The following is a 23,264-nucleotide window of genomic DNA, read 5'->3' as shown; positions in this document are numbered from 1 at the left end:
GACTATCCAGGACAGAGCCGGCCCTTTGGACCAGCTTGCTCAGTCGTCTCCTGTCCCTCTCTGTGCCTGAAGCCCCACAGCAGACCGCTGCATAAAACATGGCAGACGCCACCACAGTGTGGTCGAATGTCCTCAGCAGAGTCCTGCAGACTCCGAAGGACATCAGCCAAACAATACTAACCGGATGTGAATCAGACCCAATTTCACTGCGTGAATATGGGTGTGGTCCCTCTCCGTAGGGAATCGCTTTGGTTAGTCGGTTAATTTTAACCAATAAGCGTGCGCCGAAACCGGCTGACCCTTTGCCACTGCTGCAACAACCTAAGGCCTGTGTCCACCAACATGTTTTTTCCTGAGTACAGCCTATTTATTTAAGTTGTTTTAATGAACGGCAGTAGCTTGACAACGGGCTCACCAAGAGTTGAAAAATGTTAACACTTTTCTTTTTTAATCTGAATCTGAATCTGCTTAAAAATTCTCTGTAACATACATTTATGCTGATTTTCTGAAGGGCACCATGATTTTGTAGGATATATACTAAAGGAAAATCTCAAACACTGGCCATAAATGTCCCACCCGATATCACGCTAAAGCGTGTAATACACCCGTCAGTCGACTCGATGATACCCTGTCAGAGTCCCATTTTGCCTCACCTCGGCGTGAAAAGTGAGGTGCCTTACGTTTGGGCACAAAAAACCATGTGGTCAGGGTTTAGAAAAGAACAGGGTTTGGTTTTGATATAGTTATATGCAAGTAACGTTACATACAGGTAACTTATCATATGTTACGTAAGTTAAATACATTATCGGGACTGGGTCCTGAGAGTCCATCGCTGTGTGTTTTCACCACAGACCTTCAGTCCCTCATGTAAACACTGTCCGATGCAACAAAAGCTCTGCAGGAAGGCAGGAAATCACTTAACCTCATTTTATTGCATCCTTTGTTTCCTTGGAAACTGGCTGGGGGAAATGTGCAGACCTGTAGCTATTAAATCACCCCCACCCACGGCCAGCCTAACCCCACCCTTCATTCCCACACCTCCAAATGACAAGTGGATAATGACAACGAGTCATATTGGAAAATCTCTCTGTCAGGAGATACAGTCTGTTTGGTGGTTTGGAAACAGTTTACAGTTTTGTCTGTATGCTTGAAGGGGTGTGATATCATTACCTCGATCAGGCACTGAAAGCATCAGAGATCTGTGTTAAATCACTGTTGCTGTCAGTCTTTGAATACTTCCACAGTTCCACTCTCAAACGGTCCGAAAGCTGATGGATTTACTCGGTCCCTTAGTTTAACGTTTCGACTACTTGCTCTTGTAAGACGGTTCTGGGTCCAAACCCAGAAGTTTGGAGTTGGCATATTCTCCTGTCTGACCCTGTACAGGACAAAGTGGGCATAGATAAAGGAGGAATGGATGGATACTTGGGCGTGTTTCAATCATTTTCTTGTTATCATGATGGATAATTCAACACTTGACTAAGGCAGGACAGCAATGGAAAATGTATCATTTGGCCAATGCTGATCTATTTCCACTATCTCTACAGAATCAAAAATTCGATTAAATAAAGTCAGTATCACTGCGGTCTTAATTTTTTTTCAAACTAAATGAAAATGTGAATTTTAAAAAACCTGCTGGCTTAGAGGTCTTCATGAACTGGAAAAGTTTGAAGTTATGTTGTCTTTTCTTGATGATTGAGAGGCAGCAAAACTGATGTTCCAGCTGTTTTCTGTGTAACTGTTGTTGTATGTTCCTCCTTGCGTGTTTGGTAGAAACTGTCAGTGTTGTTCGTATGTATTTCCATTGAAGCAGGGTGGAGATGTCGGCTTAGATCCACTCAAACAAGGATCACGTGTGAGCTGACCGGTCTGTTCCCATTGTCTCTGGTGGGGGTGATGGAGGAACAGGGCTGAAAAATGTTTTACACGGTGACCTTACTCTTGTGTCTTTTTGATGTAAGCATAAAAGTCAGACTTGAGCGCAAATTTCTCACACTTACAATCAAAAATCAAATTTGCAGGTAAAAACTTATGAACTGACAATAAAATGATCTGGAAACAAATTATTCTGGACAGTTTTGTTGGTTTCAGTCACAGATTTCAGCATTTTGGTTACAAAGCCTCTTTATTATGTCACAAAAACTTTTTGATTGCAAATCAGATCTCTTTGGTTGTGAGTCAAAAACTTTTGATTGCCAGTTAAAAACTTTTGGTTGCCAGCTGAATTTTACATAGTGGGCATTTTTGCTGATTTATGCTGATGGAGAGACAAGTGTTTCGATTGGTGGGTTTGACTTTGATCCACAGCATGGATACACACACACACACACACAGCTCCCTCTGTAAACACCCAACAGGAGAGAACTGTGTGTCGAGCTACATGAAGGCCAGTTGACATAATACTGCTGTTTTCTATTGAAATGCTTTTGTGTGTATCATGTTCATTATGTAATAGTTGCTATTATTTAAATCTCATATTCTCAATGTTATGGAGTCTATCACTTTTATAAAGAATTGCACAGATGTCTTAGCAGACATAACCCTCTGTGGGGCAATGCAACACACACGTCAGAGACTCGTGTGTAAGACAGTGTAAATGAAATCCAGTTAGACTGGTTTTATGTAGCTGAGGTAGTTGAAGTTACAACTACGGTGTTATAGGTGGCGCGGATTCCTTCAGCGATATGTGCTGCTCGTTTTGCACCAGCACATACTGTTTTCTAACAGCAGCATATTATACGGACATACCAAGTAGCATGAGCGTTAGGGTTGACATTATGTGCGGGGGCAAATACGAGCAGCATACCAGTAAAGTCTATGCTGCTGGAGGTATGACATTGACAACACAAAATATAGGTAATAGAAAAAAAAGTTAAAACCACGCTAGGCTACATTTAAAAGCATTTCAATAGAAAAGTGCAATATAATGTCAGCTGACCTTCATGTAGCTCAACATAAAGTCCTCTTCTGTCAAGTCTTTACAGCGCGAGTAAGGGAAATGTGTGTGTGTAGTCGTGCTGTGGATTCAAGTCAAACCCACCACTAGAAACTCTTGTTTCATCCATCAGTGTAGTTCCCACCCGTTACATCCAATTCTACTTGCAAGCAAAAGTTTTTGATTTTCAACCAAAAAAGAGATCTGATTTACAACCAAAACTACAATGTATTTTTGACACACAAAAAAAAGGTTTTATAGGCAAATTTCTGAAGTCAATGACTGAAACCAACAAAACCGCAAGGGATCATTTATTTGCAATTGAAATAATTTTACGTTTAGTTCATGTGCTTTTGTGACCAAAGATTGATTGCAATGTGATAAATTTGCTCTCAAAACTGTCTTTTAAGTTTGCATAAAAAAGACTCAAACCAAATTTCACTGGTAGGAGCCTGTATGCTGAAACACAGTTATGCTCAACCAAACCTCTCAGCTTTACTACTTAAATGACTGGATGTTAAAATACATTTATATTTGGACAATGTATTTCAAATTTGTTTCTTTAAAACCAAAGATGTTAAAGATTTCAAATGCAAAATGCTGTCTGAAACCACATACAGTCGAGGGTCTAAACACAAGTAGCTTTACAAGAAATTTGCCTAATTACAGCAAAATAACCTAAAATTGCAAATATCGTCAATCAAATCAGGAGGTAGCCTGCGTGACGAAAGAATAAGCAAACAAGATGCTAACTTTTTATGCTAGTTGATGTCAACATGCTAACAAATTGACATTTGACATTCAATTTTGGAAGGTACCAAAAAGTAGGCTGCTTTAAACAACAATGTTCGTCATTGGAATATATGAGAATCATTTTATGATGCTTAAATTGAACGTCCATAATAGTTTCATAAAGCAAAGTGCCTTTTTGCATCAATTATTAAACCAGAGAAAAACAGCCAATCCTGATATATGATCTGAGCTGAAGCCGGAGACTGTTGGATATTTGGGCATTCATCAAATGTTGCCGGTTAAATTGACTTATCAAGTACCTGATTTATTGCTTGAGCATTTCGATCACTTCTCATCATCGTGGGTGGTCTGTCTAAATAATAAAGTAACGAGCTTGAGTGTTACAAATAGACCATCCTTTGTTTGTTTAGAGCTGTACTTTCACACATTTCTATTGTTTCTTTTAAAATATCAGCAATCTGTCTGCAAGAAGTCAACATGTTTCGGGGATTATGTCACTTTCCAATTATCCAGCTTTAGTAGCTATTTCAAAGGTTTCCATATTTTGCGAGCCAGATTTTCCACTTCAAAGAGAATAATTTCTGGGTCACACTCACTGATCAGTTTTGAGCATTGAATGAAAATTGTAAAACAGGTCTGTGGTTCTTGTTTTGTCAATCTGTGTCTTCTGCAGTTTCCTGCGCTGTTAAAATAATATGCAAAACCGTGAGCTAATTTTCCACGTTTTCTTCCCACAGACACGACGACTTGAAAGAGATGCTGGATAGCAACAAAGACTCCCTGAAGCTGGAGGCAATGAAGCGGATCGTGGCTGTGAGTATAAATAATGTTTACTGTGGGATTTTGTGGATCAGTAGGTTCATCTGCACACTGTGAGTGAAGGACAAAGACACGCAAAATATTGGAGCAACATTTTTTAAGCAAAACACAACTTGCATCATTTTTAATTTACTCTGACTCCCAGAAAAGACCCAAAGCACAGTACTATTTCATCATTTTATTGGTAACGAGCCAAATAAGATATCACAATCTAACCAACTGTAAATCCTCTCATTCTAGAGACTTAATATTCGTAAACTATAAGACAAAGCCAGCCTGAGATGATATAAGGACAGTGGTAAGAGATGCAAACTGTGCTGTCAGCTGTTAAATATTTATAATCTTGTTAGATTCCTTCTTCTGAAGCTCCACACCCATCTTTTCATTCATCATCCCTGCAGGATGAAAGAGAAGAAAAAGCATGAAAAGAGACTGGAATTAAATAAAAAACAAAAACTTTGCACTTCTTCTTGCAGATGATTGAAAAATGTCACCTTGTGAATTCTTGTGCATGTTATCTTTGCAGATGATCGCCCGAGGTAAAAACGCATCAGATCTCTTCCCCGCTGTGGTGAAAAATGTGGCCTGTAAAAACATCGAGGTTTGTAATGAGCCCAGTTTCGTGTTGCTTCATGTATTATGTGCTCTGTGTCTTCTGCTCTTTGTATTTTATTATTTTACTTTCCTCGCTCATAATTTCTGCATTTATCTTATCACATTTATAAAAGCCCCATAGGGTTTAGTTTTATCTCACCTGAACAAAATTGCAATGTTCCTCTCCTCTTTTGGAGCTTTTTATCACTGAGCTTTATCTCTCCACGTCAGATTTATCTTAGAGAAAATAACTGAACTAATCTACATAATTTGGAATTATTTTTTTTATGGGTCTTTTTTCCATCTCACTGCTCCTCCCTCCAGGTGAAGAAGCTGGTCTATGTTTACTTGGTGCGTTACGCCGAGGAGCAGCAAGATCTCGCTCTGCTCTCCATCTCCACGTTTCAGCGTGGCTTGAAGGTACAGCAATTTACATAAGCGTCGTTGAAACACACTTATCAAAATTGTGGGTGTGAGTTAATAATGAAACTCAACAAATAAAGAATTACTGCATGACAGCAGCGAGTGGCATGCAACAGCAAATGGATGGATGGCCGAGAAATTTCTTCCAGAGGTTCAGAGATACTTTCCTTTACCGCTACAATAAGATCGGCATTTATAGATTTGACTGTAATATCTTGAAAATTATCGAATTGGATTGCCATGAAAGTTGCCACACACTTTCAAGTGCCCTTGAGAAAAAAATGTGAATGATGTTTGTGAGTTTTCCTCCAGTGCCTACAGTAAATCAAAGCTTTAATTTATTCACTGAAAGGACTCAACATTTACTAGATGCAATGGCACCAAATTGTGTGCAGTTATTAATGGAAACCAGGTGATTAATCCCTCTGATTTTGTTAATCCTGTGATTTTTTTTTAAATTTTTGAAATATCTATACATATTGGATGGATTGCTACAAAATTTTGTTCAAACATTCGTAATCCCAAGAGAATAAATTGTAAAAAAAAAATTGTATCACTTGACACTTTATTTTGAACAATAGTTAAGTGAGTTTATCTAAAACTAATACAAATATTAGCAAATACTTGCAAAACTGCTGACATTCCCATCAGCCACAGTGAAAATGACCAAATTTTAGCATGCTAATTTACTAAATGACAAAGAATCAACCCGCTAAACATCAGGACGTGAGCATGTTAGTGTGCTGACTTTAGCATTCAGCTTGAAGAACTACCATGTTAAGGCACAGTCTCATAGAGCTGGTAGCATAGCTGCTGACTTCTCGTCCGCTTTTCTTTCTGTTTTGCAGGAATAAATCTTTAACATCCCAACATCTCTAATATTCTTACTTTGCATTTTTCAGGATCCTAACCAGCTAATCAGAGCCAGTGCCCTTCGAGTCCTCTCCAGCATACGAGTTACAATCATCGTCCCAATAATGATGTTGGCAATCAAGGAAGCCGCTTCAGATATGTCTCCATATGTCAGGAAGACGGCTGCTCATGCAATCCCGAAACTTTACAGGTACAACTCTATTAGGGCACCTTCAGCTCGGAGACTTTTAAAAACAAAATAGATCAAGTGTTGGTATGAATTACTACCACTGACATTATAGAAGTAAAAGGTAGAAACGCCCGGGAACCCACTTCTGCTCTGGCAGCACAATCCATTTGTTTTATACTCTTGGGTAGGATTTTTCAGTGTCGGACAGATTGCTAACAGTCTCAACATTTCTTGTCTTGTGAATTTGATTGATTTAGTTTTCTCTGCCCTCAGTTTGGATCCTGAACAAAAAGACCAGCTGATTGAAGTCATAGAGAAACTCCTCGCAGACAAAACCACGGTGGGTGCTTCCTCCATTCCTCCAGCAGGTTTTTTTTTCACCAAACGCAAACATCGTTTTGAAAAGCACAGCCCGCTCATGACATCAGGACCAGCTGCTGTGCGCAGCGCCAGATTGCATTCAATGCCGCGGTTGTTTCATGGCTTATCATTTGTTTAACCAGTATCCCTTTTCACCTTTTATTTTTTGCATAAGCTTTTTCAGAGCAAAATGCAGGAGCAGACTTTTGAATTCAGGCACCATTTATAGTTTTTTTTTGTTGAATTTAAGATGTAATGTTACAATGCATGAATACTCCTCATAGGTAACATGTACACTGCTGACAGATGGTATTTAATAACGTTATCCTGACATCACCACCTGCCGTGTGATTGAAAATGTGCCGCAGCTGGTGGCTGGAAGCGTCGTTATGGCTTTTGAGGAGGTGTGTCCCGAGCGCATCGACCTGATCCACAAGAACTACAGGAAGTTGTGTAATCTCCTGATCGACGTGGAGGAGTGGGGGCAGGTCGTCATCATCAACATGTTGACCCGCTACGCCAGGACCCAGTTCCTCAACCCCAACATCAACGTGAGTAATGAATGTACAGAATGTGTAAGCAAGTAGCGCGACAGCTAACAATAATTATCACCAATGATTACTTTATTATTATATAGAAAATGACAGAAAATAAGGAAATAATGCTTAGTTTGTCTGATCAACAATCCAAAAACCCTACGTGCCTAATTGAAAGTGAAAGAAAACACGGAAGAGGTGCTCAATGGAGTGAGAGATCTTTGCTGTTTTTGTCAGAGTTGTTGTCTCATGTTTTGATTAGTTATTTTTTCAGGATCACAACTAGTTTTACACAGTAACACAATATGTGTTTCATTACTAAATTGAAAGGCTAATTTATATTGCTTTGTGAGGGACTGAAGTTCTTTTGAATCTTAATGAATGCTGTACATGCGGCCACTGCTTACACTTACATGTTTCAACGAATTTGATTTCATTGAATTCAATGTTTGACTCGTTGTGGCATGTTGCAGCAAACTGAAACCTCAAGAAGTAAGTTTACTCATCGTGTGTTTTCAAAAACAATTCATTTGCATATAAATTGCATATTGTGAGATTACTGTGCAGCAAAGGTGTCTAGGTACATGTTTTTCAATAGTGCAATTTTTATTCTGTTGGGATTAATTATTGTCTTCTACTTCTGCCATTGTGACAGAGCTTTGGTACAATAAAGCCTGTCGTTATTTTCCTCTTTCACTGTTGCCATCTCAATTCTGTGTATTTATCTGTTTTTCAGACTCACCTGTTGACTCGTTTTCTTAAAAGTGACCAGACACAAATTGAGCCATTTTTTGTATTATGATAATTCTCTATTCATGTGGTGACAAACTGGCGCAGTGGATTTGGACTTCATGTTTGTGGAACAGGAGGAAGTCTAAAGATACCAATTCTCATACACAGTGTAGCTGCTTTAACTGTCTGGTGACTTGTAGAGATTATTTAAGTGACTAACTGCTTGCCATGCAGTGGAGATTCTCTCTGAATAGCTTAATCGTCACGGTCTCTGCAGGAGTCCTTGCTGGAGGAGGGAGGCGGCGGGGACAAGACCTTCTACGGCTCCGATGAGGATGAAGATGAAGATGAGGAGGATGAGAAGGAGAAGAAGGCCGAGGCTGCCACCATGGCCAAGAGGAAGCCGTATGTGATGGATCCCGACCACCGGCTGCTGCTGAGGAACACTAAGCCGCTCCTGCAGAGCCGCAACGCAGCTGTGAGATGGCACTTTTGAATTATACACACATCTTATGTCAGTTTAATAAAGCTCAGCCCATTAACTCTCCTCTTCAGTCAGTTGCCATGGTACATGTTGTAATTGTTCCCTCTCCAACATCCTTCTGTGTAGTGCAGCAGGTTGGCGTGAGGTAGATGAGGTCTTCATATGCACGACCTTCGTTCATGTCATTAAGCCGCCGTCACTCAAGCATTTTAAGGCTCAAGTGTCCTTGAGCAAGGCGCTTAATCAGAGCTGACCTCTCACTCAGACATGAGGACAAGTGACAATTTCCCACAGGAAATTAATAAAGCATCACACTACATTAGTGCTGCTGTGGTCACCTTGGGAGGCCTGTTTTGTCCCATGTTAGATGCTGTGAAATTCTCCTGTCGAAGATCAGTCTGCTTTTGTACTGTTGCTGATAAGCTCATTGCTTCAATGAGACATTAAATGTAAGAAACACACTTCAAGAGTATTACTGACACATCTTGGATAGTGCATAGAAGCCAATCAGTGAGCTCTATAATTGTTCTTATTGAGGCTGATTGTCGAGCTTATGTTCATCGTCTGGCCAGAAACACCGTCCAAATGATGCTCCATGACTGCTGGATGTGTAAAAAAGCAACTGTTTGCTAACGTGTCAGTTTTTCTGCTGGGTGCAAACAAATCAATTATTGTAGGTTTAAAGTGACTGATCAATATTTTTATGTCAGTAGTCAATCAATGTCAACAAGTAACAGTTGTACTGAAAAACCCACAGAAAAGGTTCCTCTCAGCTGTCTGAAAGTTGTATCATCTTTTAGCTCATTGTTTTGGTTTTACAGCCCTGAACTTTACTGTTCTGATTCATTCTCATTAACATTTTTCCAAGCAGAGGTGTTTTCAGTCTGATACGCTGCTTTGCACCAAATAGCAACCAGATAAAGTCAGCTGGTGAAAATGCATGTTGTGAAGAATTTAACGTCTAAAAAAACTTTAATAAAATAAATTCTTCTCTCAGAGGATGGTAATAGGAATGCCGCTTATTAATTAATGCAGATTTAAATTGTTTGCAGGATGCTATTTATGTTCTTAAACAAAAAAAACTCTCAAACTGTCTCATGAATGAATCAAGTGCCAGATTACTTCTCGAACTTGTAGCTGCGAATGGTAAGAAGAGAGCAAAGTATTATTTGCTTTAGTTCTTTCATGCATATTCAACACTGGCAGAATAAATCCAAACACATTCCACGTCTGCAGTGCAATAAGGCAGTGATGCATTGGTAACGGACTGCTGGAAATTAATGACTTTTCAGTAGTGACCAAAGCACATTACTGAAAAGGGACGCTACAGTACACCCATCTATGTTCTGTATTTTATATTGCTGGTTCGGGTTCGGCTGCATGAAATTTACCCCATCTTCTATTCTTTCCTCATTGTTTTTACAATCCAGGTGGTGATGGCCGTGGCTCAGCTATATTTTCACCTTGCCCCTAAAGCGGAGATTGGTGTGATCGCCAAGGCCTTGGTCCGTCTCCTGAGGAGCCACAGGTTGAGCTTCACTGTTTATCATTTTAAATGTCTATTTGAAGTGCAACACTCCAAAAGTATAGAAGCCAGGCAACTTTAGTCTCAGCTGGAAAGGAACAAAACACAAGTTGAAATGGAGAAAAAAAACAACTGAATGAGAAAAGAGCCGAGTTTAATGACCATGAGACTCAGCAAAGTGGAAAACAGTGTGACAACAACAAAATGACAAGTGGGGTTGGTAAAATAAATCTCTATAGCCCTAAAGCAGAAGGGGAAATTAAACAGGGAGCTCAGAGAAGCTGAAGTAAACATAAAAGCATAAACCATAAAGAGTGATGGCAGCACATAGGTAGCCTCTCGGCTGCAAGTCCTGCATACTGTCAGCTTTTTATTGAACAAGTGGTCTTGTGGCTGTGGGTGAGCTGTAATGGGATCATCAGTCAACAGCGACCAAACAGCAGCATCTCTCTGTGGGGGATTTGTCAGAAATCCACTGTGCTGTGCGATGGCTTTCATTAGGCTCGTTTCTATGGAGTCTGTGGTGTCTCAACTCTCATAAGAACCCGTCTGATTTACTACTTTGAATAATAAAGCCCAGATATTTAACAAGAAAGCCACAGAAGTCATTTATTTATTTATTTGTCATGTTTGTTCACTGGGCCACCTACGAAAATAACCGAAAATTAAGCAGACAAAGCTCAATTTTAATAGCTTTCAGAAATTTCTGACAACTTTGATTTAGAATTTGAACAAGAGATAACGTGAAATGTCTTTTGTGATTTAGTCATTTTCTTGTGAATAATATGACATAACACTTTATGAAGTGTTACTTTAGGATAAACTTGGTCACTTAATCCTAAGAATTTTGTTATTTGCTAACATTAGCTGCTTATTTTGTCAGCTAGCTGTTGGCACTGTACGCTATAAGCAATGCTAGTGGCTTTTTATTCCTTTGAGTGTTGTGAGCAGCTGTGGACGTCCAAAGTGTCCACAGCTATATGAATTATAGCTGTATGAATTTACTGAGGGCTCTGAGTTTATGATTTGTGAAGTGTTTGCTGAAGTTTATGGGAATGACGGAAGCTATGAGGTTCACTTTTCATTAGATGATAAGTTATTATATTGTAAATTTAGTCATATCGTTTTTCTCCATAACTAAACCACAAGTCTGAGGAAACTGTTGATGTTTCAACAGTCATTACGCTTGTGCATTTTCTTTGTTTAATTACCTGCCCGCTAGCTTGCTAAATTGTTAGCCTGTACGGCTTCTAGACGCCATCCAGGTTGTGTTTCCACGACTTAACCGCTTCAACGGCAAGCAAACTGTTCACACGGTTTCCCGTGTCGTAACCACAAGTTCCATTTGAAGGCAACAATAGCGTCAGTTGGAATCGAGAAAGACACCTGACTGAATACATCTACGTTTGCTCCATCAATCACTGCTTCTGTCTCTTCCTCCAGTGAAGTGCAGTATGTCGTCCTTCAGAACGTAGCAACGATGACCATTAAGAGACGGGTGAGCTACACCTGGTGCTGTTTTGTATGTTTGTGTGTGTGGCACTTGAAATCGAATGCTGATAAAGCTGCAGGTTCACTGAGTTTTATTTTATGTCATGCGATGTTTGCAGGGGATGTTTGAACCATATCTGAAGAGTTTCTACATCCGCTCCACAGACCCAACTCAGATCAAAGTCCTAAAGGTTCCTTCCTATTTTGTGCTCCCTATAGTTACAAGTTTCTAGCAGCTTGTGGAGAACACTGTGAAACAGTGTTTTGTTTTGTTTCTGTCTTCTGCAGCTGGAGGTTCTCACCAATCTGGCCAATGAGACCAACATTTCCACTATTCTCAGAGAATTTCAGGTACAATGAAAGGGAATAAATGATGCTCTGACAAGAGCAAATCTTGCTGTCAATTAGCAGATATATTCTGCAGGGAAGGATTCACAAGTAAATAGCCTTCCTTTATGAATTACTAATGGGGTTTTTTCTTTGTCAGACATACATTAAAAGCATGGATAAAGATTTTGTGGCTGCAACAATCCAAGCCATCGGCCGCTGTGCTACTAACATCGGCGAAGTGAGGGACACGTGTCTGAACGGTCTGGTGCAGCTGCTGTCCAACCGAGACGGTAGGACTTTTTGTTTTATTCAAGACACTTTTTGAACAGTACATATCATGTAGGAGGAATAAATTGGCATGGATAGCATGAAGTAATATTGGTTCTTGGTTTAAATGGTAATCAAGCTCATTACTTTGCATTTGTAAATAATAGAATACTGTTTTTACAGTAACTTTGCCAAATAGCGAAAATAAGTAACATGTGATCAGTGAATAATTAAGGGACTAATTCGTTTGAAATAAATCCATTTCATTTACTCAAAAGGATGAAAAAAGGAAGAACAAAAACGTATTCAGTGCTCATTTCTCCTCTTGTACAGAGTTGGTGGTCGCGGAGTCAGTGGTTGTTATCAAGAAGCTGCTGCAGATGCAACCAGAGAAACACAGTGACATCATCAAGCACATGGCAAAACTAACAGACAACATTCAGGTGAGCATCTTATTAATCAACTGCAATTAATATCTGGCTTTCAGCTTTTTCCCTCAATGTGCCATCACAGTTTCTAAAAATGTCTTTAGAGAGTCTTATTTCATATTTTCTGTGGTGAACAAAGCTAAGTGTGCTTCATTGTTAAAACTCTGTTTACCTCAATATGTGCAGTTGTGAGTGAACAAGGCTGATTTTCGCAACCATTTCATTTACCTGTGTTTTCAGGTGCCGATGGCGCGAGCCAGTATCCTGTGGCTGATTGGAGAATACTGTGAACATGTACCTAAGATTGCCCCGGATGTTCTGAGGAAGATGGCCAAGTCGTTCACTAATGAGGAGGACATTGTCAAGCTACAAATCATCAATTTGGCAGCCAAGCTGTATCTCACTAACTCCAAACAGGTGTGAATGACGTGTTTTTCTGTCACTAGTATTTAAAAAAAATACTATAAAACTTTAACTGGCCAACTAAAACTGTACCAAACATTTTGTAAAACAATTATCCTTGGTTTTTATACCATTTAAATGTGTTGTGATCTTTAAAATTTTTCTACTTGAAATTGAATTGAATTGAATTGAATTGAATTGAATTGAATTGAATTGAATTGAATTGGATTGAATTGAATTGAATTGAATTGAATTGAATTGAATTGAATTGAATTGAATTGAATTGAATTGAATTGAATTGAATTGAATTGAATTGAATTGAATTGAATACTGTTGGTAGCTTGCAAACACGCCCCAATCAACTCTTAATGTATTATAATAGATCCAAATTTATTTGTTGATTATATTTTGTATCATTCATTTGAATATGGAAAGTAACGAGCAACAAAATATTTAAAATGAGTTGTAAATGCAGTGGAGTAAAAAGTGTATCTCTATAATAGGAGTGAATATACTTTCCACCACTGCCACTTAACTAACTCTGACTAGAGACAGTACATAGTGCCCATCTATATAGCAACTTAATGCCCACTATTAACCAAATGTTAACACCCTACCAACTCCCCAGAACACCCTAGAAACCAAATAACAACCCTGGAATGTATTCAGAAAATTACAGAGGCCATAGCAACTAAATAGAAATCCTTGACTTTATCCAAGTAACTACCCAGCAACAACCTATGAACGACACAGAACCACCTAGCAATCCACAAATTCATCCTAGTTACTGTACATATTGTTGCTGACTATTTACTATGGAATCCCTATAAAACATCTGGCAAGCACCAAGTGACACCCTATCAAATTACCCAGTCCAATGTCTTCTACTTTTCATTCCCATCATAGGACTTGTTCAGCATCACAGAGGGCACAGCTGGACACACTCATACTCTAAATGTGGATAAACGTCTAAATGTCCTTCATGTTCCTTCCCTCTCACAGACCAAACTGTTGACGCAGTATGTTCTCAACCTGGCCAAATATGACCAGAACTACGACATCCGTGATCGGGCGCGCTTCATTCGCCAGCTCATTGTGCCTACTGAGAAGAGTGGAGCCCTCAGCAAGTACGCTAAGAAACTGTTCCTCGCCCTGAAACCGGCACCCATCCTCGAGTCTCCATTTAAAGGTACACAAGCTGCACAGATACACAGTCTTATTATATTATTAGATAACCATGGACATTGAAACAGAGATTACTCTTATGTATGCTGTAAAAAAAAAACTATTTAAAAAAAAAAAAGTTGTGATCTTTTATTCTAAATTTATTTTCATATTAAAAAAAACTTTTGAAATTAAAATGGCAAAATTCATTTTAGCAGCTTCGTTAGGTCGTAATTAGCTTTGGTACTTCTAATGCTTCAGTACGACGTCTAATGAAAATGAGAGAGACACTACGAACTGATCACACTTATCACAATTAAATATGAATTTTCCTGTTGCCAGAATATAGTTGTTTCACCACCAGCACTAGGCGCAGGGGGAGAGGGGTGAGGCAGAGACGCTGCGAGGCGAAAGGAACAGGAAGTTAGTTATTGACTGACTTGGCCGACTTACCAACGCGGTCAGCAGCTGCAGCAGTGACTCTAAATCGAACATAATGTGTCCCTCTCAGGGTCATAACTCTGCAGCAGACTTGGTAGATATAATTTTGGATTTAGTGTGATTTATGTTTGAGGTCAATGATATTATTACCTCTCTTCTCTGTTCAAGTTAACATCCAAAAAACTATAAATCATTCACAAATGATGGTGTTTGCAACTTCAGAACTGAGAATCGGCCAGGTTTTCTTCAGAGTAATTCAGGATTGGTTGTCTGTATATATACGTATATATTGGTGCACTGCATCCATTAAATTCGAATAGTTCAACACACTTTCTACAACATACAGAAAACCTGTTCTCCAGTCACATCAGCTCGGTGAAACTGATTTCATGTCTCCCAAAGCCCCCAAATTATGGAAACTATACTGTGGCTCCAAATATTAGCGCATGATTATTCTCCCAATAAAAGAAGAACATCAGGAGCCACAAAGTGCACTCCGTGTTGCACTTATCCTCGTGCATCCCTGCAGAGTTACGTTCCTGAATCGTTCTCTCTTCTTGTTGTTACAGATCGAGACCACTTCCAGTTGGGTTCATTGTCCCACCTGCTGAATGCCAAGGCTGGGGGCTACCAGGAGTTGCCTGACTGGCCTGAAGCCGCCCCTGACCCCTCCGTACGCAACGTGGAGGTGAAGGAGTCTGTGCGTGCAGTGGGAACAGTAACTTACAGAGACACAGGGGCTCTCTGGGGTCTCCGGGGGCCCCGAAAGATGGAGGGGAGCGAGGGTTGCTGCTTCCCCAGAGCGGTGCCTCAGAGGGGTTGGACAGAGTCACCAGAGCCTCACATCCAATATAACACCAACTCCAATATAACATTGATTTCTCTTTCACTGACCATCATTCATTCACTTACAGCTCATTAGCATTAACAGCTCATCAGTAACATGCATCCCTCTTGGCCTCTATCTTCTCCCAAAAGCTGCTTAGTAACTCCCCCCTCCACGGAGGAGAATGAGTCACAAAGGAGAAAGGAGGATTACTTTCTTGTTAAGAAGAGAAAATGTTAGAGTCTATATTTGAAAAAGACCTGAGTCACTATGAAAACAGCCAGTGGTGCTGAGCTCCTCTCATCCTCTCTGCTGCACTTGCTTCTGTTCAGCAGCAGCTCACTCGCCCCGTCCTGATGACTTGTCACTGTTGTTTGAGCCAATAGCACATGCGATGCAGAAGAGACCAGATTGGGAGCAAAATTGTTCAGGTGAAGCCAGTGGCTGATATTACGAATCTCTAATCAGTGTCTTTAATTTTGGCCAAATAACTCTGAAATTTGCAAGCAGAAACACAAGTTAAACTTTTTTTAAGAGGACATGGTGCATTCTCCTGCAGAGCGTCATCCCAGCTCCTTGAAGTCCTTCCTCTTCTTCTCCATCCCATTCACTCCATGTGCCATCGGTTCATGAGCAACAATGTGTTTTAAATGAAGACACACAATCAAAACTTGAGTGTGTCACTTCTCTTTTAAAATCAAGACTGCACTTGATTTTTCAGGAGTGACCTCAAGGCTTGATTTTGTTGTCACACGTGTTCATTTTTGTTATAATAGTGTAGCTTTTTGACACAAAACTTGAGTAGTAACTTGTCATTTTACTTGTGCTGTAGATTTCAAGATGAGGCCACAGGTGCATTTTATTTTGACTTGATTGGTGGTACAAACACGTCAGGGTTGTAAAAGACCACATGACAAGTTTAGTACATTTTTGCGTGCTAAATAACCAATTACTTCTAGTTTGATTCTCAGATTCCCAGATGTTCTCTTCCTTCACAGAGATCAGAAACTGATTTGAGATAGCAGACCCGTCACAGTAACCATGTTTCCTGCTTTTATTTCGTTAGCCAAGTGATTTTACATCATGTGGTAATGCAGCTGTGAACAGGTGCTCTTTTGAAGTCCTGACATCTGATTGATTTTCTGACAACATACCTCATTACTAAAACCAGGTTAGTAATGGCGTCCCTCGGTTAAGCTTCTCTTATTGTGGTCTTTCAGGGATCTGATGACATTAACTCGTCGTGCAATCGATAATTGGCAGCTCGCACACCAACATGAGCCCTTTTTATACCCAGCTGAACATAGCCATAGCAACAGTAATATCTATTAAATTACTGCTAATTATTAAATTATTGATTTAAATCTAATTGTAGTTTTAATACATTTTCTGTATTTTAAAAAATATATATATATTTGTAATTTTTCTTTACATATATATCGACATTTATCAACGGACAAATATAAAGATGAAAAAAAAATGACGTTATCACTAAAACCATTACCAACAAAACTAAATTAAAGGTTAAGGCAATACATTAAGTTTATGATCAACAGATTATTTAAGTTATTCATGAAGAAGTAGCATTATATGAAGACATAAACCCATGAATTAATACATTTATAGAAATAGTTACCTGTTTTTTTACCCCAGACGCTTCCAGTCTGCCAAATGCAAAGATCTGCTACGTGTCGTTGTTTTAGCTGAATACATTTGAGCTCTTTAAAATTCTTTAGATTTAATTCATGTTGTTGCTGATTGGTTCAGCTCAATCAACTGTCAGTTGGTGTTTTTCAAACTTATATCTTGTAGTTGAGACTGCTAAGTAGTCTGTTTTATGTACTCTAAATGATGAGATGAGAGCATCTAAAAAGCTGTAGTATGCTTTGGAAAATGGTTAGTAATCATGTGTGAAGTATATGATGAGTAGCTAAAGAGCAAAAACAAGCAGAACCACCGGTACGGTCCTTGAAGTAGCAGTTCAGTTGTTCAAAAAGCACACTGGGCCATTATGAACCTGAGTGTCCCATTACATCCACTCCTGTTGTGGCTGTTAAAGCCGGGCGGGTCAGTGGATCCTCTGAAGCGTCGCCGTCTCTGACAGCCTCTCCCTCTGCATATCATACACCTCCACAGACAGAGGAAGTCACAACCACCGGTGAGGGGCGGATCAGCTTGCTAGGAGACTGGCGAGAGGTGCCCCCCCCCTCCCCCCTCCAAGTCTGGGAGTGCAGTGGTGTTTGCTTTGATGACTGCTCTCTCTTTCTCTCTTACAGTCTCTTCCTGATTATTTAATGTGGGAACTGCTGATGAGATTAATGGGATTTTACCTCTCAGGAGTGAATCCTCAGTCAGTGCTCAGTTCAGAGAGGATCAATATGACAGCTGTGTTTGTCCCATGTAGAAAGAGATGAACTTGGAGGGCTCCCAAAATTTTTTTTTATCCTCTTAAATGAGATGAAAATTGTGAATTGAAGGTGCAGAATAAGTTTCATCCTAAATTTTGCATACAACTTTTGAATTAAATTGTTACCAATAACCCGTCAAAAAGATTAAGCTGAACTCAACAGTTCATTCTTGATCTCGTTTACCAAACTTCCAGAGTCGAGAAGAAAACGGTGCCAACTCAACGCCTACTTACTCACTTGTTTAATGCTTTCAGCCGTATCCCATTGTCTTCATCAGCAGTCGGAGTTTTGCTTTCAAGTTCTCTTCTCTGTTTGCTGAAATGTTGAGATTGACAGTCGGCTTCATGCAAGAAAACTTTCGTATTACGATTCTTAATCTCACTTCCCAATTCACTAAGCTCTCTTCACTTCACAAACTTACTGTAGATTGCATTTTTAGGTCTAAAGAGTTCCACCTGCTCATTTGATCGATAGCTTAATAAATTCGGCTCCGATTTTAGTCGTCTCAGGAGAAACATTAAAGGATGTAAAGCTGTACTGTAACAGAAATGACACGTGAATGGTCTGATATGAAGCTATTCGTGCTGAAAGGCATCTCTAAAGCAAAGCAGTCCACGCCTGATATTAGAGGTGTTCATGTGACGGTCATGGAAATATTCAAGGAGACAAATTTATAGCCTACAGCAGATGATGTGACACTGTCGTTATATCGCTTTCGAGAGATGGTTTCTCAAACTGAATAAATACAGCACACAGAAACACAAAACTGCTCAGTTGTTATTGTAAGGAAGATATCCGCTGAAAAAAGATATCGACGCACTCATGTATTTTTAAGATTCTAGCACCGTGTCATGTTTTAAAACATAACCAGTCAAGCTAGCCACTGCTAGGATTTTAAGTATTTAAGTATTATATGAAATTCAATTCCAATTCTATACTCCCATTGATAAGGCAGAGTGATATTTCTGGTGATGAGCAGCGTGTCATTTATGGTGATTTGAGCACGTTTCAAGTGAACAGTTGACCAATCAGATCGCTGGGTCAGAACTACTTGTTGTATAATTGAACTCATGATTTGAGGTACAAGGAAATCAATGAGGGCCGCAAATCACTCGCACATGCTAGCAAAGAAAAAAAAATCTGTTCATTCGAGTGGTTCTTGCATGATGCTCAATCTCTACTCAAAAGTCCACTGTCAAACTTTTAGGGCAACTTAGACAAGAAGCCCTGAAGTGTTGAAAGTAACCATGGACGGTTTTAAGACAACTGAGCAAACTTCATCGGCTGATGATGAAGATGAAGGTCATGCGATACGGTCGAAAAAGCTCCAAAACAGGCGACTTCAGTCCACCTGGAGTGGCGATTGCTTTACCGCTGACGGTTTCCCTCTCGGCACTTAACTGGTCTCTCACGAAGTTTGTGACACGATTGTGTGAGTGTGTCACAAATGTTGTTGTGTGATTTGGAGTGATGTGATTTCTCCTTCTCCTCCTCCTGCTGCTCCACCTCTGCTTCTCCTCATGTCGTTCATTCAATCCATGCTAGCACACCCTGCTTTGTTGAAGACGTTCATACTAAATGCATTTCCATATATTGTTTGATGTATTAGTAAGTAGTGAATGTTAATGTTGACTTTTAATTTCTACAGTATTTAAGTATATATAAAAGTATATACAGTAGTATTAAGTTATATTGGAGTATATATTGATTTTTAACAACAAAATAGTTAAAACTTTAATTATTTTACAGTAACAATAAGTAAACATTGTGGTAAATAAGCATGCTGCGATGAAATTTAGTTGTTTTTTTTTGTTTCTGTGATATCCAAAACTGTTCTCACACATTCTTATTTTTAGACCCAGAAACCTTCCTGTTCCTGTTTCTCTTGCTTTCCTGACTTTTTTCTGAAACAAACTTCTCCCTCCTTTTTCCTCACCTCCATCCCACTCTTTTTCTTTTCTACGTCTGCCAGGTTTTTACGCTGCTTGAAAGAGTCACAACATTAACGAGTGTGAGTCAGTTAGCGGCAAAGAGCCACACGTCCTTGAGCCTCAACCCATATAGCCGCAAAAACCCAAGTGCTTTTTAACACCCCGCCTAGTTGCTGTTCTGTGCTTAGCTCAGCCAAAGCTACCTGAAACACAGCACCCTCTTCCTCAGTCTCTACCATTAAAGTAGTGATTCTTCCAGCAGGACGTGCGCTCCTCCAACACGTCGGGATGCATTAGCAGCCTTGTGGGTTTTAAATAGGGTTTGGAGATGTCCACACTCATTAGCAGATGGCTCTGCTAATGAGTTTGGTCACAGAAAGAGCAGATGGCCTCTTTTTTAAAGTGTGGGAGGATTGCCGCATCTCCTCAAAGAAATCACTTCTCTTAATGGAACTGCTCCCTGTATTACAAGAAAACCATTTCTGCAACTGGTCATGAAGGCAACACCTGGTGCAAACATCTATCTGTGCAAAACAAAGAAAGAAAGAAGAATCCATACCAGCATTAGTGTCTGTACTCAATCTGTTGTCTGACTGTCAGATCTAAAAGCAGATCTGCAGCAGCGATGGCTGGCTTCATTTGGCTGCATCACGCCCAGGCAGAGGCATTCATGGCCATGCTACTGTGATCTGCCCTGCTTCTGTCTGAGGAGTTTTTCACCGAGGCAGAAATCACTGCTTACTGTTTGAACTCTTCTTTCTGACAGGTGCCTGAATGGACCAAATGTAGCAGCCGCGAGAAGCGGAAGGAGAAGAAAGTGGAGAAGCCGTTCTACTCTGACTCGGAGGGCGAGTCCGGGCCGACGGAGTCCGCTGACAGTGGTAACTCTGGGGGCTGCCTGCCCCTGGTGGCGCCATCTTAACATCCTTTAGTTAATGAGTAGTTTCCACCACAGATGTGTTTGTGTGTGTCATTTTTGCTCAGTGTGAATGAGGGTATTTATGGATACTAAAAAATGAGACACAAATTCTGCAAAAGATCAAAACTAATCATTTCTGACTGTCTGTTGCACTCAGCTCACCGGGTGCTCCTGAAAGTATAACAAGTATATTGTTTATTGTAAAAACATTCAGGAATGTCCGAAGATAGCTGGACACTATTGTTCTTAGCAAAACTTAATAATAGTGTAAACATAATATTTTACATTATTCTTACACATTCGCTGCACAAAGAAACTTGTTAGACCGGCCTAACTTTTAATATCGTAATGGGATTTATTGACAGTAAGAAAAATTTTGAACATCACCAACTTTGTTATTTAATGGACAATAATAGTATTTTTAAGAGCTACAGTACAGTAGTACTAGTAATACTAGTTAGTGCTAGTTTAGTACTACAGTATGTTTCTGTGAGTGAAACACATCTGTCAGCAGCCTGATATCACACCGAAGCCTGTAATACAGGTCAGTCCACTAGAGGGTACTGTGTCAGTGTGATGTTTGACCTCGCCTCACCTTAGAAAGTACACGCTGGTGATATTAGGAATGTCAAAGATTTTATTTTGGTTAGTCTCACCAAAAATCCTGAGTGAAATATTCAAACTGAAAACAATCATTTTCAGTAGCCAATAAAAATTGAGTTTGCTTTCAGGAAAGCAGAGTTTAAACAAACATAAAAAATAAAAAAAATTTAAAAAACTTTTTTACATCAGACAACTTGTCTTGTCTTTGTAAGGATGAACAAAAACTCTTTGTGGAGTTTCTATGGCATATAAAAGCCAACCATGACTTGCAACAATTTATCGCAGTTACAAAAATATTGTTGGAAAAATACAATATTGTTAGTGCAAGTTAGCACAAAATTGTCTGTATAATCTCATCCTTTAGTCGTTTTTTTGTTTTGTTTATGTGTCTCAGGTACGAATCTGAGTGTCAGTTAAAATTGCTGCTTGATCTTTTCTTATTTAAGTTTGAAAATGCATCTGGGGCATCAATAATAGAAAGTATCATAAAGAGCTCATCTTCTTCGGTGGTGATTGTCGTGGAAAAACGTTTGATGATCTGACAGATCAAGAAGTTACTTAGATTTGATGGTGGCTTTTAATACATTGAGTTTGATCTTAAGTTTTTTGAAATTGTTTAAAACTCGGTTGTCTCAGGGTTTAAGTAGAAATCGTCTGATCCCAGCTATCGTGTTTGTCAGTGGATATGACATGTTCGCCCTTTGACCCCGAACTTTACCTCCTCAGCATCGGACTCAGCCAGCGGCTCAGAAATTGGCAGCGGCAGTGAGGAGAGCGGGTCGGGATCGGAGAGCGAAGAGAGCGAGGAAGGCTCTGAGTCTGAGGAAGAGGAGGAGGAGGAGGAGGAGAAAAAGAAGAAAAAGAAAGAATTAAAGAAGCCAGTGCAAGAAAGTGAAAGGCAGGCTACTTGCTTTGTTTTAGTGTTTGATCGGCGTATTTTATTGCTCCAGAATATCTATTTATATATTGTAGTGCATTTTGTATGTTGATGTATCCGATTCATCCTCAGGTCCTCAGCCAAGTATGTTGAATTTTAATTTGACCAATCAATCTTTTTGTTTCCTTTTGCGCATCTCATCTCAGATCTCGTTTCTTTTGATTATTAACTATTAGCAACATGTGTCTCCTCCATAAAGGGTTTTAGAGTTAACTCTCAGATCATTGGGGGACCTTTGACCTTTTCTTTTCCTTTTGCAGCGAACAGAGCAGCGAGGAGGAAGATAGGAAGCACGAGAGGAAGAGTAAACAACGTAAGATCGAGTCAGAGTCTGAATCTGACGAGGATGAGGAGAGCGAGTCTGAAAGCAGCCAATCAGAATCTGAAGACTCCGAGTCTGAGGTGGAGGTCAAGAAGAAAAAAAAGGTACTGATTATAAAATACCGAGGAAGATAAGACCCCCCGGAGTATTTTATTTTGAAAAATCTACATTAATACAAGATGTAAATTACGATGTATGATTATTGAGTGATAAAAAATAATGTATTCCTATGACCTTATGAACGAATTATTTTTAAATATAGAAATGTGGCCGGCTGCATGCGCTAACATAAAAACATCTCTTCATGGCAGTTTTCTTTGATCTCCTTCCAGGCAGCTGAATCCAAACCTCCTTCTAAACCTGTCAAGAAAGAGAGCAAGAAAGAGAAGAAAGAAATGTCTCTGCTCGACCTCGACGATTGTGAGTCTTTTCATCCCTGTTCCAGGGAATGCAAAAGTAATGATGCTTGTTTCAGGCAAAGTCAGTGAGAAAGGGTAATATGTAATTATATTTTAAAATCATAATAACAGAAGGTGGACTTGATTGGTTACTGAACCAACCAGACTTTTTTTTTTTTTTTTAAGATATAATG

At 39.6% G+C, this 23,264-nt stretch overlaps 1 protein-coding gene across 6 annotated transcripts in view; it reads left to right on the top strand.

Moving 5' to 3' along the window:
* LOC138619126 (AP-3 complex subunit beta-2) overlaps positions 1–23,264 on the top strand; it is a 48,131-nt gene that overhangs the window by 13,052 nt on the left and 11,815 nt on the right. For 2 of the 6 annotated variants that reach the window (XM_069695381.1, XM_069695378.1), the window contains exons 2-22: positions 4,426–4,501; positions 5,034–5,108; positions 5,426–5,521; positions 6,427–6,587; positions 6,840–6,906; positions 7,295–7,477; positions 8,472–8,672; positions 10,109–10,206; positions 11,647–11,701; positions 11,814–11,885; positions 11,983–12,045; positions 12,182–12,314; positions 12,625–12,734; positions 12,960–13,136; positions 14,124–14,310; positions 15,296–15,414; positions 19,933–19,971; positions 20,658–20,772; positions 22,140–22,311; positions 22,611–22,776; positions 23,005–23,092. In XM_069695381.1, the coding sequence (XP_069551482.1) occupies positions 4,426–4,501; positions 5,034–5,108; positions 5,426–5,521; positions 6,427–6,587; positions 6,840–6,906; positions 7,295–7,477; positions 8,472–8,672; positions 10,109–10,206; positions 11,647–11,701; positions 11,814–11,885; positions 11,983–12,045; positions 12,182–12,314; positions 12,625–12,734; positions 12,960–13,136; positions 14,124–14,310; positions 15,296–15,414; positions 19,933–19,971; positions 20,658–20,772; positions 22,140–22,311; positions 22,611–22,776; positions 23,005–23,092 (2,453 nt within the window). Of the gene's footprint in view, positions 1–4,425; positions 4,502–5,033; positions 5,109–5,425; positions 5,522–6,426; positions 6,588–6,839; positions 6,907–7,294; positions 7,478–8,471; positions 8,673–10,108; positions 10,207–11,646; positions 11,702–11,813; positions 11,886–11,982; positions 12,046–12,181; positions 12,315–12,624; positions 12,735–12,959; positions 13,137–14,123; positions 14,311–15,295; positions 15,427–19,932; positions 19,972–20,657; positions 20,773–22,139; positions 22,312–22,610; positions 22,777–23,004; positions 23,093–23,264 lie in introns of all 6 variants that reach the window. The other 4 variants (XM_069695383.1, XM_069695380.1, XM_069695382.1 and 1 more) reach the window with 2 other exon arrangements.

The sequence above is a fragment of the Brachyistius frenatus genome, unplaced genomic scaffold (genome assembly GCF_029030835.1).
Source record: "Brachyistius frenatus isolate BFR_SWC_R1_liver_20210118 unplaced genomic scaffold, ASM2903083v1 Contig_19, whole genome shotgun sequence".
In the NCBI taxonomy this organism is placed as follows: domain Eukaryota; kingdom Metazoa; phylum Chordata; class Actinopteri; family Embiotocidae; genus Brachyistius; species Brachyistius frenatus.
The sequence above is the reverse complement of the archived record's forward strand: the minus strand, read 5'-3'. Positions and strand labels throughout refer to the sequence as shown.